The sequence below is a fragment of the Passer domesticus genome, chromosome 32 (assembly GCF_036417665.1).
Source record: "Passer domesticus isolate bPasDom1 chromosome 32, bPasDom1.hap1, whole genome shotgun sequence".
In the NCBI taxonomy this organism is placed as follows: Eukaryota; Metazoa; Chordata; class Aves; order Passeriformes; family Passeridae; genus Passer; species Passer domesticus.
In genome coordinates, this window is record NC_087505.1 from 352,810 (window position 1) to 370,581 (window position 17,772).

Below are 17,772 nucleotides of genomic sequence, written 5' to 3' on the forward strand. Positions count from 1 at the left end.
GCGTCCCCACCTGCACCACGCCCTGCGCCACGCCCTGCGCCACGCCCTGTGCCACCAAGTGCGTCCCCGAGCGCTCCTACACCTTCTCCACCCGCTGGAAGCACCCGTGCCAGAGGGGCCTCTGCAAGAAGATCTGAGCGGTTTTTGAGGGAAAGAACCACGGAAAGGAATGAGGGAAAAAGTGAAGGAATACGGAATGTGACCCGAAGGCTGCCGGAGAGGGAAGCACCGCTGGAAACCAGGACCCTGCGTTTTAAGTCTAGGATAGAGCTTTAGTTTAGTTCAGGCTTTTCTTTCTTCTTGGGGTTTTGCTTCTTCTGTCTGTGCTTTGGACTTTCTCTGCCCAGTTTGACACCAAGCGTGGATCGCAACTGAGGGATTTGGGGAATGGTAGGGATTGGAAGGTCTCAGCAAGTGTGAGGGGAGGGGGTGTCAGGCTGGAGTGGGTGAGCTGGATTTTGGGTGATTTTGGGTAATTTTGGGCTTTTCTTGGAGTCGGCTCCTCTTTGTCTGCATTATTCTCTCTGCAAATGTTCAACTCCACTTTGCATTCCCATTAAAATGCTACTGCATCAAACCTGTTCCGAATTCCCTTTTTCCTCTGCTCCTTGGGCTCTCTTGGGGACACTCAGCCTTGGATAGAGGGACAGGCAGCCTCCAGGCTCTTCCTGGACTGCTCCAAACTTGACTAAAGGTAAAATTTAGGGTTAAATTTCTGGGATAAGAGATTTTACCCTAAAAAACCCTGGCTGTGCATTTTCCAGGATAAAACCTTCAGATTGAAGCAAAACAGGAATTCTTAGTGTCTTGTTCATACCCAGCTCTGTTTGGGATTTTCTTCCCTCTAAACAAAGGGAACTGAGCAAAGCCCAAGCTGCTTTCCACATTTCTGCATCCAGACTTTCCTGAACTGCTTTTCCAAGGACTCTTCTCCACCTCTCCGCGGTGACAGGGAGGGACCCGGAGCTCCAAATTCCAGGAGCCGGTGCCAGCAGTGGATCCCTCCAGGCCGTTTGGGATGCCAGGCGTGCCCTGCTCATCCCATTCCGAGCCATTCCAGCCGCTGTTTTTATCCTAAAGACCATGTTCTGTTCATTCTTCCGTAATGGCCACGTTGGAGCTGGAATTCCGGGTCATTCCCGCAATTACCCCCGCCCCAAAATATCCCAGGGCTTCCGCACAACAAAGGGAGCCAGAACGTTTCCCAAACACTCCCAGGCTGGATTACGCCTGGACCTGGAATGTTAATTTAATGTTAATCAACTCTTATTTGCTTTACGTGCCCTAAGACTGGAATTATCAATTAAAAAAAAAAAAAAAAAAAAAAAAAAAAAAAGTGGCCCCTGGTGAAAACTTCCCGGGGGTTCGGTTCCAAGGATGAGGGGCTGAATTGTGAGGAAAGGGAAATTCTGGTGGGAATTAGGGATATTAAAGGTGTTTGTGTTAATTTTGTGCTGTTGTGAATGCTGGTTCTGCTTCTCCTGCCCATTAAAAACCATTTTCTGCACCGCCCTGCCCTGGGGTTATTCCACCTCTCTTTGCCTCCTGGGATTCCTCATTTCTCTCCCAGATTTCCAGGAATCACCGATGGCGGTTTCCTCCCAGCCACAAATTCTGGATTAATTTTGGAAATTGGGAATTTGGGCCCTTCAGTGTCAGAAAAAGATAAATTTCCAGGGGATAATGAAATTTTAATTACATTAATCGCACTGACAAGTCCAGGCTGTGCCCGAGATCTCCTCCCAGAGGTTCCCCGCATTGCCGCGGGATGTTTTTATAAATCCACTGGGTTTCTCTTAATCATCTCCGCCAGAAAAAAAAAAAAAATTAAAAATAAAAACCATCAGTGGAACCTCCCGTGATTCCCCGTCTTGCGTGGGAGGTATGGGCCTGGAAAGAGCAAGGGAAATGATGATTATTGCTAATTAATGCTTAATAAAGCAGGATTTTCTGCAGGCTCAGCAGCTCCTGGGGGAAGACTGGAGCGGGTGCAGGGTCCTGAGTCAGGAGTGACCATGGGAGAAGCAAAGATCTCTGTCAAAAACATCTCCAAATTCCTGAATCATTGTTTGCCTTTCTTCATCCTCACCCCAAAACCTTCCTCCTCCTCCTCAGGGGCTGGGAATGATCCCTGGGTTTCTGCATGCCTCCTTCCCTGGAAATCACGTTTTCCTTGTGATGGCACTGGCTGGAGCTGCTGCCAAAACAATTTAATTTTCATTTTCATTTTATTCCTCCCCTCACCATCTCGGTGCTCTCTGATCTCGGGCGATGTCAAACCCTTGTTTTTCATACCCAACCCCTCGTTTTCCCGACACCCCGCGGGAATTGGGCAATTTTTGGTGCCGATTTCCTCACGGGGATTATTAAAAAGTCTGAGGTGAAATCCCAGCCCCGGCTGTTGATTCAGAGGGGAAGGAGATCCAGGGAGGAGCCCAAGGCCTCGCTCCTTTCATCTCCTGCGCCGGCTCTGAGCCAGGAATTCTTTGTTTGGAGAAACAAAAACAGGGATGGGGAGGGCGATCCGAGCGGGGATATTGAATTGAGGGATTTTGGTACAATTTTGGGGGGGAAATATCGATTTGAAAACTCGCAGCAAAATAAATCTTCAGCTCGGGAGTTGTGCCGAGGGTGGGAATCGCCCTCCCTGTCTGACATCCCGAAATCTCCGGGATTTAAAGGAGCGTCAGGTGGAGTTTGGGGAGAAACAATGGCCACGATTACCTTGATTGAGAGACAAAAGCAAAAAAGAAAAAGGCATTTGAGGGACAATGGGGACAAAGAGGACAGGAGTGGTTCCCTTCCCCCGGGGCGAAGTGAGGAGCTCTATAAAAGCTCCTGCAGAGAGATTTTAAATCATTTTTCTGCCATTCTCATCCCATCTCCTGCTGTGCCACCGCGTAAGTCAGGTCTGGGGGGTCGGGCAGGGTTTGAGCTCGGAAATTGTTCGATTTGCTTCTAAAAAATTCACAAGGAGCGGTGGGAAATGGCTCAAGATTTGGGAACAGAACAGTCGGAAATAAATGGGGTAAAACGCGTTAATTCTGAGATTAATAAATGAGTATAAGAAATATGAATATTAGAAAAATGAGCATTGAAGAGATTAGTATTGGAAATACGAATATGGAAAAGACAAATATTGAAAAGATGAATGAATGAATGAATGAATGAATGAATGAATGAATGAATGAATATTGGAAATATGAACACTGGAACTATGAACACTGAAAATATTAAAATTGGAAATGCGAATATTCGAATAAATAAATAGATAAATAAAGGTAATAATGAATAATTATTAAATAATAACAAATAACAAACAAATAATAATGAGTAATGAATAACGAATAAGTGAGGGTTCTCCTTTGCTCTGTCCCCTCACGCTGTCCCCTCTGTGTCACCTCCAGCCCCGCGATGTCCTCCCAGCAGCTCTGCCCCGTGTCCTGCTCAGAGCCCGTGGCCAGCGCCTGGAGCCAGCCCTGTGTCACCTCCTGCGGGGACTCCCGGGCTGTCATCCACCCCCCGCCCGTGGTCATCACCTTCCCGGGGCCCACCCTCAGCTCCTGTCCCCAGGAGAGCATCGTGGGGTCCCCATTCCCAGCGGGAATGGGAAATTCCTTCGGGTCCGGAGGTGTCCAGAGCTCCTGGGAGCCCGGAGCCTCTTCTGGTGGCTGGAATTACTCCTCCTCCTCCTGCTTTTCCCGAAATTCCTACCCCTGCTATTCCCAAAATTCCTACCCCTCCTACCCCCGAAATCCCTTCCCCTCCTACCCCCGCCCTCCCAAGCCCGGCAAAGGACCCCTGGATGACCAAAACCAGCAGAAAAAAAGAGTAAATCGGCAAATTGTGAGCGAGGGGAGGGCTCCGAGAGGATCCGGGGCTGCTTCTTCATCCCAGGAATGATCCCAGAAACCATCCCAGGAGTGATTCCAGCCCCGCAATTCCCTCTGGATCGGATCCCCGCTCGCAATTCCCATCCATTCTGCCTTGCTGTGAATTTGCCCGAATTCCTCTGTAATTCCCTCTGAATTCCCCTGGAATTCCGGGCGGCGCTGCTGTCACGGGATGAATCCCATTTCTCAGCCACAATAAAATCCTTTCTGCATCACGATTTGGAGTTTTCTGTTCGGGTGGGATGAGATCTTGGAGCAGTTCTACAATGGATACAATGGTAATTTTTCATGGAATTTTTTTCCAAGGACTGTGCAGCTCTGCCCCACCTTGTTCCCTGGGAAGGTGAAATGGGAATTTTCTGACAGGTGAATCCATAAAAACATTCCCTGGAAGACTCAAACCCTCCTCCCAAGATCTCCGAGATAATGGGATACTTTGGTCCCATGGGTATGCAGAGGTTTTATAAAAAAGAGAAGAAATCCTAGATATTTGAATGCAAACACAGAAGTTTATTGGGATAAAAGCGGGCAAACAATTCAGTTGAGGAGCGAAGAGGCAAATTCAAAGAAAAATGACATTAAAAACAAAAGAGGGGGAGGAAGAGGAGCTCCCAGAAATGCTAAGGAGATCCCAGGGGTGCTGAGGAGTTTGAATGGATGCTGAGCATTTCCCATGGATTCTGAGCAGTTCCCACATGTTCTGAACAATTCCCATGGATCCTGAACATTTCCCACGGGTTCTGAACATTTCCCAGGGGTTCTGAGCATTTCCCATGGATCCTGAGCAGCTCCCATGAACCCTGAACATATTTCCATGGATTCTGACCATCTCCCGGCCCCACAGATCCACGTCTCCCTGCTCAGCTCCTGCCCCAGCTCCTGCTGCCGCTCCCCCGGGTTTCCCCACCCCTTCCCCGGTTCAGCAGGGCCCGCAGCCCCCGGAGCGCTGGCTCCAGGCGTTCCTGGAGGACAAGACACCTCCATAGACCAGAGAGCCCTGCAGGCCCGCGGGGCGCTCCATTCCCGCCGGGAATGCGGACCCCACGATGCTCTCCTGGGGACAGGAGCTGAGGATGGGCCCCGGGAAGGTGATGACCACGGGCGGGGGGTGGATGACAGCCCGGGAGTCCCCGCAGGAGGTGACACAGGGCTGGTTCCAGGTGTCGGCGCAGGGCTGGGGGCAGGACACGGCGCAGGGCGCGGAGCAGCGGGAGCTGAGCTGGCTGGAGAAGGACATCCTGGGAGGAGAGAGCTGGAACTGCTGCGGGAACGGGAGGGAGGGGAGGAGACAGGGTTGGAAATCAGCGCAGCAGAGCCCCTGCTCGTATTCTCTCTTTACCCTCTCCCTGTCCCTCTCCTCCCTCCTTCTCTCCTTCCATCCCTCCTTCCAAAAACTCTCTGAAATCTCAGAAGATTTTTCTCTTTTTCTCGTCTCCTGTCCCTCTCTCCTCCCCCCTCCATCCCTCCCTCCCAAGCACCTGCTCTGGAAAAACTCCGATTTTTCTCTCTTTGTCCCCTTCTCCCTGCCCCTCTCCCTCTCTCTCTCTCTCCCTGCCTCCTTTCATCCCTTCCAGGCATCTCCTCTCCAAAGCTCAGATTTTTCCTCTTTTTCCCTTATCCCTGCCCTTCTATCCTCCCTCTCTCCCAAGCACCTGCTCTGGAAAAATTCGCTCTTTCCCTTCTTCCTGCCCCTCTCCTCCTTCCCTCCCTCCTTCCCAAACAGTTCTTCTCCAAAAGCTAATATTTTTCTTTCTTTTTCCCTTTTCCCTCTCCCTTTCCCTCTTTTCCTCCCAGGCGGCTCCTCGGGGCTCTCCCAGTCTCCCCAAGGAGCGACTTCCACCCCAGCCACCCCAAAGCGTCCCCCAGACTCACTCAGATCCCGAAGAGGAGAAGCCCGAGGAGCTGAAATCTCAGGAATCCGGAGCTGGGATGGGAGGAATTGGGAGCCGGGAGCCTTTTATCCCATCCCGGGATTGCCCGCGGGGGTTGAGCCATCCCCGACATTTCCCAACCCTGGGGAGGCGATCCCTGCCCGGACTCCGACTGTTTTATCCGCCTCAAAACAATTATCAGTTTCTCCCAACACCCTCCAGTTTCTTCCTTGAGTATTTTGGAAGCAGTTTCGCTTCCTGCAGCATTTTGCTGATTTTGCCAAGTTGGTAAAAACGCTGAGGAATTAATAATTATTTTTTTTTTTGTGGAATTGTCCACAGGCAGGGACAGTTTCCATGGACCAGCCAGGCCTTGGACACTTCCAGGGGTGGGAAATCCATGGAATTCCCTGGGCCAGACCCTCACAGGGAACAATTCCTCCCCAAAATCTCACCATTCCCTGTGTCCTGTCCCTGCAGTTCCTGAGGAAAAATCCCTCTCCAGCTTCTCTGGAGCCCCTGCAGATCCTGGAGGGGCTCTGGGGTCTCCACAGGCTCAACATTCCCAGCCTGGATCCATCAGGGAGGGGCTCCAGTCCCATGAGCAACTTCATGGCTTGGAGACACCAGAACTGGGCACAGAATTCCTGGTGGGATCTCAGCACTGCAGAGCAGAGGGGGACAATCAAAGACCGGGAGCCAAAAGGAAGAATTTTAGGGTTCATTTGGGTTGATCCCACTGGGTTTCTCCTTTTGCCCTTTTAGGAGGATGGGGAGGTTGGGACAGGGATTTCCAGTTGTGGTTGGAGCAGGAGCAGTTCCTGGGGGTTGTGGCCCTACAATTTCTCCTTCCCTGGTTTTTCCTAGTCCTGGTTTTGGTTTGGGTGAATCCTCTTAGCTGTAAATTCCAAGGGCTGGGAAAACTCAGGGAAACCCCAGGAAAAGCTCCCTCAGGCTTTCTACCCTAACAGTTACCAATGGAAAAAATGGAATAAAATGGACATTTTGGGACAGAATTCTCAGGGCTACTCAAACCTCCACTGTTCAGTTTATAACTCCATAAAAGGGAGCAATTCTGGAGGGAGAAAACTCATTTCTGGAGGAAATTTGGAAAAAATGCTGGGTATGGAAAATGGAGACACAACAGGAAATGTAATCCATGAATGACTGGAGAGGGAGGAATCTGAGGAACAAATCTGCTGAAGTTGCAGCCAGACCTCTGCCTCAGCTGGAGCTGCACCTGGACATTCCCAGGTTTTCCAGGGGTGATGCACAGATCCCCTCCCTGACCTGGCTCACCCCAATCCATGAATCCTCCTCCCTCAGCAGTGCTGATCCCACAGATTCCCTAAAAAGTGGACATGGATTTCTCCTGGAAAACTCCCTGGTTACTCCCCCTGGACATTTCATGAAGCTGGGAGTGTTCCTTGACCAGGAGGTTGGGAAGGAGCTCTTCCCATTCCCGAATTCCGTAGGAAGGCGCCTGTGGATGAACATGTCTCAAGCCAGAGTCACTGTGGGTCAATAATGGGAGAAATTGCACAATTCCCTTTTCCTCGGAAAAAGCAGGGTGGAATCTCTGCTATGTCAGCACCTCGTGCTGATGGATCAAGCTCTGAGCAATCGTGAAGCAATACCAGAAGTAGGAAAAAGCAACAATGAAAATTAAAAAAAATAAATCATTACGGTGCCTGAGTAATGCCATGGATGTAACAACAACAGTAATAATTGCTGAGCAAAATAATCACTTTATCTGGGCCAGTGAGAGGTGGAGGGAATTTTTCTTGGATCATTCATCAGCCGTGGATGTTTCAGCTCCATCTGATTGCCCAAGAAAAGGTATAAAAACCCTCTTGTCTCTGGGTTGCTCCAGCAAACCCTCCCGACTCGCTCCGAGCTCCACAGGGGTAAGTCCGAACCTGGAATTGTTCCTGGAACTGTTGAGATCTGAACTGAGCTTTGCTTGGATCCAGAATTGTGAGGCCAGCAGGGCCAGGGCAGGGATTGGGGTTTACTGGTAATTTTGGGGTTTACTGGTAATTTTGCTATTTACTCTTATTTTGGTATTTAGTGTTAATTTTGGGAGTTACTGTTAATTTGGGATCTACTGTTAATTTTGGTGGGTATTTTTGTGTGAAATTGTCTCCATAGTTAAGAGTTGGGAGGCATAGGAGACAAGGACATGAGAACATGGAAAACCCCACATTTTGAGCCTCTTTGTGACCTTTTTGCTGTTCGTTCTTTCTCTTCCCAGCCCAACCTCCACTAAATCGGTCTCTGACCTTCCTGCTGCCTCAGCTTTGTGGTTCCAGACCCACCCCCAATCCCAGAAGATGTCTTTCTACAGACAGAGCTCCAGCTCCCGCTGCCTGGCCCCCTGTGGGATCTCCTGCCCCCAGCCCTGCGCCGACACCTGGAACCAGCCCTGTGTCACCTCCTGCGGGGACTCCCGGGCTGTCATCCACCCTCCGCCCGTGGTCATCACCTTCCCGGGGCCCATCCTCAGCTCCTGTCCCCAGGAGAGCATCGTGGGGTCCTCAGCACCCTCAAACTTCCTGGGATCCGGCAACTTCCTGGGATCTGGGGGTTCCTACGGCTCCTACAGTTACGGGAGGTCCTACTCTTCCTACGGATCCTCTGGGAGCTGCAGACCCTGTTAAACATCCCAGGAATGAGCAGGAAGGAGCCAAGAGCCGCCACGGAGCCTCCACAAATCCCCGCAGTTCCCAGAGCATCTTCATCCCCAAATCCCGGCACCTCCCGGAGCACCCTCAGCCCCACGCTTTTATGTAAATTCCCTTTTCTTTTCCTTTTTTTCCCCTGCGGCTCCTGCAAAAAACGACCTCAGAATGGTCCCATCCATGATCCCTGGCTGGCTGAACGTGGGATGAGGTCGTGTCACCTTCCCACGCCCAAAAACCCAGGAGTCACCCCTGTGGAATGCCCAGCCCTGGAGCAATTTTTTCCTTCATTTCCCCCAGGGTTTTCCATTCCCACCGTGATATTTCGCTTCCTCCTTTCTCATTAAACCATTGTGCATCAAAATCCAGAGTTTTTCTGTGGTTTTTATCCATAATTTTGGGGGGTTTCTGCCAGTCTGGGTGAGCGTGGCAGCTTCTGGTGCCTTTCCACACCTTCCGGCGGTGATACAAAGTCATTCCAAGAGGGATAAAGAGGTTTTGGAACTCTCCCAATCCCATTCGGATCTTTCCTCAGGGCAGGCGTGGCTGTTCCGTGTTCCCAAAGAAAGCCAAACACGAGTGACTCGGATTATTTGTGTCTCAATGCATGCCCCAGGCTCCGATTTAATTACATCCCCAATTTTACAGTAATTTTACAGTTTTTTCATTGTTTAAAAACAGCCTGGGGGGGGGAAACTTTCCTTGGAAAACTTCCCCTGGAAATCCCCACAGGAATTTTTACCTGAAAGGCAAATTTTTGGTGGAATTCTGTGAACTTTCCCATAAATAAATGAAAATAAATTAAAGATTTGTTAAAGTGTACCCTGCAGAGCAACCCACTCTCCCCTGGGAGGGTGGGGAAATTCTCTTTTCCAGGGAATTTCTGGCTGCCTCATCCCTGGAATTGTCCAATAACAAGTTGGAGCAGCCTGGGATGGGGGAAGGAGTCCCTGCCCATAAATCAAAGATCTTCAAGGTCCCTTCCAACCCAAACCATTTTCTGGTTCTATGATACCCCAAAGATCAATTCTTTAACTTTTAATTACTTAATTCTCTCTGGGCTTGGAAGGAAAAGAAACACAGGCAAAAGATACAAAAATGTCTCAAGGTTTAGGGGGTTTTCTCCTCCTTTTTCCATCTCTATTTTGAAACAGCCTCTGGTCCTGTGACCCCTGATTATGGAGCCAATTTGATACAAAAATCATCATTTTCTGGCCACTGCAACACTGGGATGTGTCTGTGACATTTCCTGAAGTTCTCGGGCACAATTTGAAGAAGTTCAGAAAAATTCCGATGGCAGCAACTGAGGCCCCTGAACCACCTGCCACCCAAACAAAGAATTCTTGGGAGCGGGGAGAAAACTCCGAGGATGAGAAAAACTCTGCTCTGAACCCCAGAGGTCACTACACCCTTGTCTTACCCCGTGCTCAGTCCTAGGACAAGGGAAGGGCTGTTAATTGAGATGCAATCAGCAGCTGACTCATTAGAGGCGTTGCAAACGCGGAATCCCAGCTCGGGGCAGATCCCGATGCCAATTAAACTTCTCGTGTTTGATTTCCAGACTTTATGTAATGGTTTAAATGTTTATTTAATGGATTTTTAGGTGCTCCAGGCTGGCAAAGTCTTTATTTAATGTGTTTTTAGGTGCTCCAGGCTGGCAATTTCCCTGCAGGCACAAAGACCCAGGGATGTGCCCTGCTGGATTTCAGCATCCTGCCAGTGCCAGATTCCTGTGGGATTGGCAAAGGGAGGATTTGCCATTTTTATCATTTTGCAGTTGGAGGAGCTGCACTTCCATTTTTTCAGGTGTTTTAAATGAGATTCTCCCTCAGGCACACTGAAGAAAATCTTCATTTTTAGCTCATTCCCTCCTTTTTTTTTTTTAATTGGAAACTCAAATAATTTAATAAGAGTGTCTGGAATCTTTGATTTTTGCAGTGTTCAGGGGGCTTTGAGCAACCTGATCTAGTGAGAGAAAACCAGAAGGGTTGGACTGGATGACTTTTGGAGTTCCTTCCCAATCCAAACCATTCCCTGATTCCATAATTCCTTGTTAAATAAAAAAAAAACCCAGAATCATTCTACCTGATAAATTCCTCATGTCCTGTCAGTTTTGCCCATGACCTTTTCCAACCTGAATGACGCTGCAATTCTGTTATTTTAATTATTTTTTTTTAACCTTCAAAGGATGGAAAGCTGCTCCTGGTGAGTTTTACTGCAGAAACATTTGGAAAACCAAGTAAACTCAGGCTGTTCTCTTCCTCAGGGAGCAGCTCGGACCTGCCTGTGGGCAGACCAGGAGGCAAAGGGAAAAAAGGGGGGAAAAGGGGGGAAAAGGGGGAAAATGGGGGAAAATGGAAACCAGGAGACTTCTGTGTGATGCAATGAATTTTTAATGAGCAAGAAATGCCCCTTTGCAAAGACAGAGATCACAGAATGCGGAAAATCCATTCCTGGACAATTCTGGGGAAAGTCTATTCCCAGACAATTTCGGGAAAAGTCCAACCAAAGTCCTGCTCCGAGATGTCCTCAGCTGGCTTCTCCTGGCTGTTGTCTGAGGATATTGGTCATTGTGGGTGAAATCCATAGGGAATGGGCTGTCCCATATCAGTCCAATAAATAGGGAATGCCGGAACAGGCAGCGAGAGCAAACAACGAGGAGATGCCGAACAAGAAATAGGAGAAAGATCAGGAATGCCAAGGGGGCTGTGAAAACACCAACCCCTCATGCTCGTGGCCATGGATTTGGGCATTCCCAGGATTTCCTGGAGGGTCTGGTGCTCTCAGCAGGGCCCGCAGGAGCCGCGGAAGAGGCGGCTGAAGCGGCGCGACGCTGAGGGGCCGCAGGAGCCATTGGCCAGAGCTGAGATCCCGTATCCAGAGCGGGCGCCGTATCCCGGGAAAGCCCCGGAGCCGTAGAGACTCCCAAAACCCAGGGAGCCACCAAAGGCTGGGGCTCCAGCAGATCCCACCACGGCCTGCTGTGGGAAGGAGCTGAGGATGGGGCCGGGGAAGGTGACCACCACCGGGGGCGGCTGGATGAGGGCGGTGGAGTCCGGACACTGCCGGACACACGGCTCGTTGCAGCTGTTGGCCACGGGCTGAGGGCAGGAGATGCCACTGGTGGTGGGGCAGAGGTCGTAGCAGGACATTTCCCAGCAGGGGTGGAGGTTCCTGGAATGGAGAGAAGGAGCTGCTGAATACCAAGGATCTACGGAAGGGGCAGGTGGAGGTTTGGGGGAGCTGGAAAATGGGGGAAGATTTCCCCAGGGGAAAAACTGGGGTGAGATAGGAGCAGGTTTGGGGTTGGGAGAGGTGGGATGGGATGGGATGGAGTTGGGCTGGGATGGGATGGGATGGGATGGGATGGAGATGGAGATGGAGATGGAGATGGAGATGGAGATGGAGATGGAGATGGAGATGGAGATGAAGATGAAGATGGAGATGGAAGGGGAGTGGGATGGAGATGGGGTGGGATGGAGATGGGATAGGATGGAAAGAGCACAATTCCTTCATCAGATAAAAATATGGATCTAAACCATTTTTCCACCTGGATATCTGGGCCTAAAAGCCTTTGGTTTAATGTTTTTTCCCAGTAAAAATATTATTTTATTCACTGGGTCAGAGCATGAGTACTTTCCTTCATTTTTGCTGTGGTGAAAATAACTAAATAATGTAATATTTTTGTATTTTTATATATAAAAATGACTGGAATTAAAATAAACTCTTTCTTCAGCTGGATAGCTCAGGACACGGACAAATTTCCCTGATTCAGCCACGGACTGAAATGCAGGGAAATTCAGCATTTTAAAGCTTGTGTCATCCTGAATTTTCATTCTGCTGTCAGTCCAGGAATGGCCAAATATGAATAACAGGAAAAAAAATTCCTAAATTAAAAATGCGTCATGTGGATTTGGCTCTTAAACCCTTGCAGTAGAATACTTGTCAGGATACTGCAAAAATGAAAATTTAAAGAATAAAAAGAAGAACAAGGGAAAAATAAAGCCCTGAAAATTAATGTAATAGTTGCAAACAACAACTGGAATGAAAAATCAAGAAGCAAAGGCATTATGGAGCTGGGAGAGGAATGATTGGACTTACCTGATGGAGAGGAGAAAAGCAGGAGAATGATGGAAAAGCTCCGCAGAGCTGCTGCTTTTATACCAGCCCTGGGATGCCCCGGGGCTGAACACGCCGAACCCGAGGAGTCGCCACCTCAGACGAGCCCAAATCACTCCCCAAAGTGACGAAACTCTCCCGGCTTTGCAAAACCACCCTGAATCTCTGCCCCGCAAGGTCGGCACATTCCAGCTGCCGGCTCCCTTTCATCTCGGATCCTGATGGAGCAGCTCCATCCCTCCCAGCGGGAATTAAATCCCATTTGCTAAGCCCTTCCTTCATTAGCATCATTAATGATTTTAATCGGAGTCAGAACCTGCTGCCGTGCACAAGTTTGGGTTTAAGGGCTCCGGATTTCGGCTCTCGTCACTTCTGCTCCCAGATTTTGCAATGGAATGCTTGGAGAGGTGCAAGGAGCCTCCTGATGGGTTTTGCACACACAGCCACAAACCCCAGGTAGTTGTGGGAATTGTGGGTTTGCCCGCTGGGATTGGGAAATTCCCGATTTTCCTCAATGCAGAAAACACAATATTTTAGTACCTAAAACAGGGCTTAAATCAAAGTTTGTTGGGTTTTTTTTCTGGAGGGTTATCAGTGGTTTTTTTCACAGATGAACATCACTAGGTCCCACTTCAAACCCCCTCATTTGCTGTGGATGAGTTATTAAATAAACACATTCCTACCAAAGTTACACTGAAGTTGGGAGGTTCTTTCCCCCAAACTTTGGGATGTCCCCAGGGGATTACAGGAGTAACTTCTCCCAAAAGGTGTCCAAATATTTTTGGGTGTGTTTTTAAGCACTTCTCAAACCCTCCTTAATTGTTTATGCATGAAATGGGGTGTGATTATTGCAATATAAATATGTGGTTGTATTCTAACAGCCCAGCATTTTGAAACATAATTAAAATTAGACTTAAAATTATTATTAAAAATAAAACATTTTTTAAAAATTGCCCAAGTGAACTCTTCCTGTTCCCTTCACCAGCTCATGGCTTCTCACCTCAGTGGATTTTCTTATCTAATTTAAGTTTTCTTTTATTTGGGTGAGTTTCTTCTTCAGTGCTGATGTTTTAACTCACATTTTCTCTGTAGCCTGAACATCTGTGAGACAAAACACGGATCTGGATGGTGTAAAAAATATCTGCAATTTCCTCGGAAAAGTTCTGAATGGTTTTGTCCAAATCCAAATTCCAACAAGACATAAAAATTGCTGATTTCACAAGGAAGGCACCAAGGTTTTCATCAATTTTTTATCTACCATGGGCAAATAAGAAAGGAAAAAATCTTGCACCTTCAAGCAGATGAAAATGATGATTAACACCTGAGCCAGCATCATTATGCCAGCTAATGAGAGGTGAATAAATGAAGCAGCAGAATCTGAGCTGTCATTCTGAGTGCATTTCATGTTACCAGGCGTGAACCTCAGCCAATTAAAGTGCTGAGATGAAAGAAATCTTTGGGTTGTAATTTGCGTTTCGTGCAGCGTCAGAATTTGAATCAACTCATAAACAGAAACATTGAGCAAAACCCTTTCGTCACCCGTGAGGTGACCAGGCGTGATAAACGCGCTAATGGGAGCCTTGCCTTCTCCAGCAGCTCAGAGGACCTACCAAAAGCCCCTCCTCGAGACTGGCTGCAGTTTCACAGAATCCCAGAGTTATCGAAGTTGGAAAAGAGCTCCAAGATCACTGAGTCCAGCTGGGACCACCCTCACCTGGTCATCCAGACCAACGTTCAGGAATTCCTTGGACACTGCCAGGGATGGCCACTCCAACCCTCCCCAGACAGCCCCTTCCAAGGCCTTTGCAGGAGGAATGTTCCCAAATTTCTAACCCTGGCACAGCTTGAGGGTGTTCCCTCTTGTCCTCTCCCTGTTTTCTGGGATCAGATCCCAAATTCCTCCTGGATCCCCCTTTTCTCCAGGTTGAGCCCTCCTCAGTTCCCTCAGGATTCTCCATTCTCTTTTCTAGCTGCTCCAGCCCCATTCCCTTCCCTGGACATTCTCCAGCCCCTCAACGTCCCACTTGCCATGAGGGGCCCAGAACTGGACACTGGACAGATTTTCCTATTTCCATGAGATTTCCAAGCTTTTCCCCTTGTCCCAGAGAAGGTTCTGCTGGGTGATGGCCACGCTTGCATCACATTGATGACCGTCACATTTCCCGATGACCAGCTCAAGGATTGCCCTGACCCGAGGGTGGTGGCTCAGCCACCATCCAGTGTCATCACGCAGATCCTTTGTCCCTTCCCTCAGGAAGCACCGCGGGATCTCCGTTAGAACCTGGCTGAAACCCTGCTTAAGGGCTCCTTTTGTAACCTGAGCTTTTCTCACCCTTCTCTTCACCACCACAGGTTTCTGACTGATTTTTCAGGTCCTGTCAGGAGGTAGGCAGATTTTCTGACAGGTTTATCAGGTCCTGGCAGGAGGTAGAGATTTTTTGATTGATTTTTCAGGTCCTGACAGGAGGTAGACAGATTTTCTGACTGGTTTTCAGGTCCTCACAGGACATAGAACATCCTCTCTGCCTGTCATTTGGATACCACTGGGGAAGCTCTGAGTTCTGCTGGGAGTCATTAAATTTTGCAGCATCTTTTGCCTTTTTTAATTCATGTTTTCTCTTCAGTTTTCTGGTCAGAAGGTCTCTAAATGTGGTGATTTTCAACAAATCTTTTTGCTGCAGGAAAATGTGTACCCTGAGATCTTTTAGCAGCTGAATCAGATAAGGAAAACTCCTAGTGAGATAAGGATCTGCCTGAGTCAGGAGGTGGCTTTGTGCTTTGCTGATGACATAAGAAGATAATGACATTTATGGTGCAGTGCTTTTGTTGGGTTTTAGGCTACTTATAAAATATGGACACAAATTCTATTTCTATTTAATATATAAATAAATTAAACCCATGGTCTTGACAGTCTTCAATGCTCTTCCAACCCAATTCTGTGATTCCATGACCACTCATGAGGTCCTTGTTGTGGATTTAAAGAAGTTGTCTCTGCTCAACATGTGGAGGAAATTTCTGCTCATCTTTGGCCACCATGCTATGGCCATGTTGTAATTCCGTAAATGTAAATTTACTGGAATTGTAAATTCATGTGTAAAACAGCCCCATGGAAGGCTCTCCATGGAGACTTTCCCCTCTGGGCAGGATTTGCTCAATGTTTTTGCAGCCTCATGCAGAGCAGGGAGCTTTACCCAGCGAGGTTGGCAAACTCAGGGTGGGTGAGGACACAAAAGCCCAACACAAGGATTTTCAGTGATGCAACAGTTTTAATGAGAATGAAAAGAACACAAACAACATGGCAACATCAGGATTGTAAATGCAGGCAGAGCTTGAAAGACACTTCAGTCTGTCACTGCATGCAGCCACAGGTGTGATAAAGAAGATAACAAGGAATTGAACTCATGGAGGTATCAGGAAAGAATTTAAAAGGAAGAAACATCTGCATTTTGCTTTGCCGTTCTACACCATCCAGAGGGTTTTCTGTAGGGTTTAGCAGGAGCCCCAGAAGCCGCGGCCGTAGCGGCCGTACCAGGAGTAGGGGCTGCAATAGCCAGAGCCAAAGGCTCTGCCAGAGCCATACAGGCCCCGGTACCCACCACAGGAGCCCAGACCCCCATAGCCCCACAGGCCCCCATAGCCCAGGGATCCATAACCCCCATATCCATAGAGACCCCCGTAGCCCAGGGATCCGTAGCCCCCATAGCCCAGGGACCCGTAGCCTCCATAGCCCAGGGAGGCCCCAGAGGCTGCAAGGACGGGTGCTCCAGCAGATCCCACCACGGAATCCTGGGGGAAGGAGCTGAGGATGGGGCCGGGGAAGGTGACCACCACGGCGGGAGGCTGGATCACGGTGGTGGAGTCAGGGCACTGGCGGACGCACGGCTCGTTCCCACTGTCAGCCAGGGGCTGGGGACGGAGGGCACCGCAGGCAGCGGAGGGGTACAGGTCATAGCAGGACATCTTGTAGGGATTGGAGGTCAGCGGACACTGAGGAGTGAGAAAAAGGCAGAAATTCAATGGTTAAAAGATTTGACAGTTGGATGTGTGGATGAAAATAATTGTTATGTGTCAAGTCTTGGTTGTCCTTCCTTCTCATCAGTGTTTTTGTAAATCACTCGCTCTCTGAGCTGTTGTCTCTCCTTGGGTCTCATTCCTAATTTCTTGTACTTCATTCCCACCACAGAAAACCCATAGCAAACTCTTATTGGCTGAACAAACCTTCTGCAAGGTTTTGGAAGCTGCTTTGCTAATTTCTCTAATTTCTACTAAGAAGAAAGAATAGTTTTGCCATTTTGAACTTATGAATGTCCAACACCAACTAAAAATAAAACCATCACAAAATAACCCAAATATTAAGAATCTCAGAATCCTTATGGATGATCCCAACCTCGACTAAGACCAGCAGAAAAGAGACTGGAATTTTCTAAGGGAAAATTCTAAGGGAAGAGATCCCTTAGAATGGTGCTTACCTTTCTCGTGGAGGTGAATGAGGCAAGGAAGGCGAAGTGAAGAGCCCCAGGTTGGGAGAGCTTTTATACCATTCCCAAGATCCTGGGGAACATCTAAGGTGCAATTTGGAGATGTGCATAATTGGGGCAAACCCCAAATGAATGTGACACGTAGGTCCTCAAAGTTCTGCTGACTCTTTGTTTATTTGCTGGTCCGAAGTCTCGTGAAATGTGAGAGGTGCGTTTCATCACAAAGCCCTCTTTCATCTGGAATGGAGACAAGTCATCCTCATTCTTGTTATCATTCCATTCACAGCCCTGGCGTTACAGCAGGAATTATCCCAACGCTCTTCCAGAACTTCTCCATCATTAATAGCAAAACCCGTCTGCTCGCATGGGGTCATCTGATGTGCAGAGCTTTTTTCCATTAAAAAACAAAATACCTGGAGAAAAAATTATTTAGAGCAACTTTGTGTGGTCATTTCTATCATTATTACTCTGCTTAATGTAAGAACAATACGGAACCCAAAGGAAGGCATGGAAATCATCCTGTGGTCCTTAAAGGGTTTTTGTTACAAAATCTTGGAATTATTTGGGTTGGAAAAACCCTCCAAACCATCAAGTCCAAGCTGTTACTGACCCTCATCCAAGGCCATTCCCTGTTCTCCTGTCCCTTGTTCCCCAGGACCAGAGTCTGTGGTTGACCCATCCCTGGAATTGTTTTTGAATAAAATACAGTTCATGAATTTCCAGGTTTTAT

The 17,772-nt window shown here is 48.4% G+C and overlaps 3 protein-coding genes across 3 annotated transcripts; 1 reads left to right on the forward strand and 2 right to left on the reverse strand.

The window, feature by feature from the left end:
- Nucleotides 1–7,941: 7,941 nt before the first annotated feature.
- Nucleotides 7,942–8,629, forward strand: LOC135288409 (scale keratin-like). Its single transcript, XM_064401797.1, has one exon. It carries the CDS (start codon nucleotides 8,098–8,100, stop codon nucleotides 8,422–8,424), a length of 327 nt encoding a protein of 108 aa, XP_064257867.1. The 5' UTR covers nucleotides 7,942–8,097; the 3' UTR covers nucleotides 8,425–8,629.
- Nucleotides 8,630–10,945: 2,316 nt separating this feature from the next.
- Nucleotides 10,946–12,746, reverse strand: LOC135288310 (scale keratin-like). Its single transcript, XM_064401669.1, has 2 exons — nucleotides 12,547–12,746; nucleotides 10,946–11,619 (listed from the first exon to the last, which is right to left on the reverse strand). The coding sequence occupies exon 2, from the start codon at nucleotides 11,595–11,597 to the stop codon at nucleotides 11,229–11,231; it is 369 nt and encodes a 122-aa protein (XP_064257739.1). The 5' UTR covers nucleotides 11,598–11,619; nucleotides 12,547–12,746; the 3' UTR covers nucleotides 10,946–11,228.
- Nucleotides 12,747–16,053: 3,307 nt separating this feature from the next.
- On the reverse strand, nucleotides 16,054–16,524 carry LOC135288293 (scale keratin-like). Its single transcript, XM_064401649.1, has one exon. It carries the CDS (start codon nucleotides 16,522–16,524, stop codon nucleotides 16,054–16,056), a length of 471 nt encoding a protein of 156 aa, XP_064257719.1.
- Nucleotides 16,525–17,772: the final 1,248 nt, after the last annotated feature.

Excerpts from the sequence above, each read along its gene's own strand:
- LOC135288409 (XM_064401797.1), top strand. The coding sequence starts at position 8,098 with ATGTCTTTCTACAGACAGAGCTCCAGCTCCCGCTGCCTGGCCCCCTGT.
- LOC135288293 (XM_064401649.1), bottom strand. The coding sequence starts at position 16,524 with ATGTCCTGCTATGACCTGTACCCCTCCGCTGCCTGCGGTGCCCTCCGT.
- LOC135288310 (XM_064401669.1), bottom strand. The coding sequence starts at position 11,597 with ATGTCCTGCTACGACCTCTGCCCCACCACCAGTGGCATCTCCTGCCCT.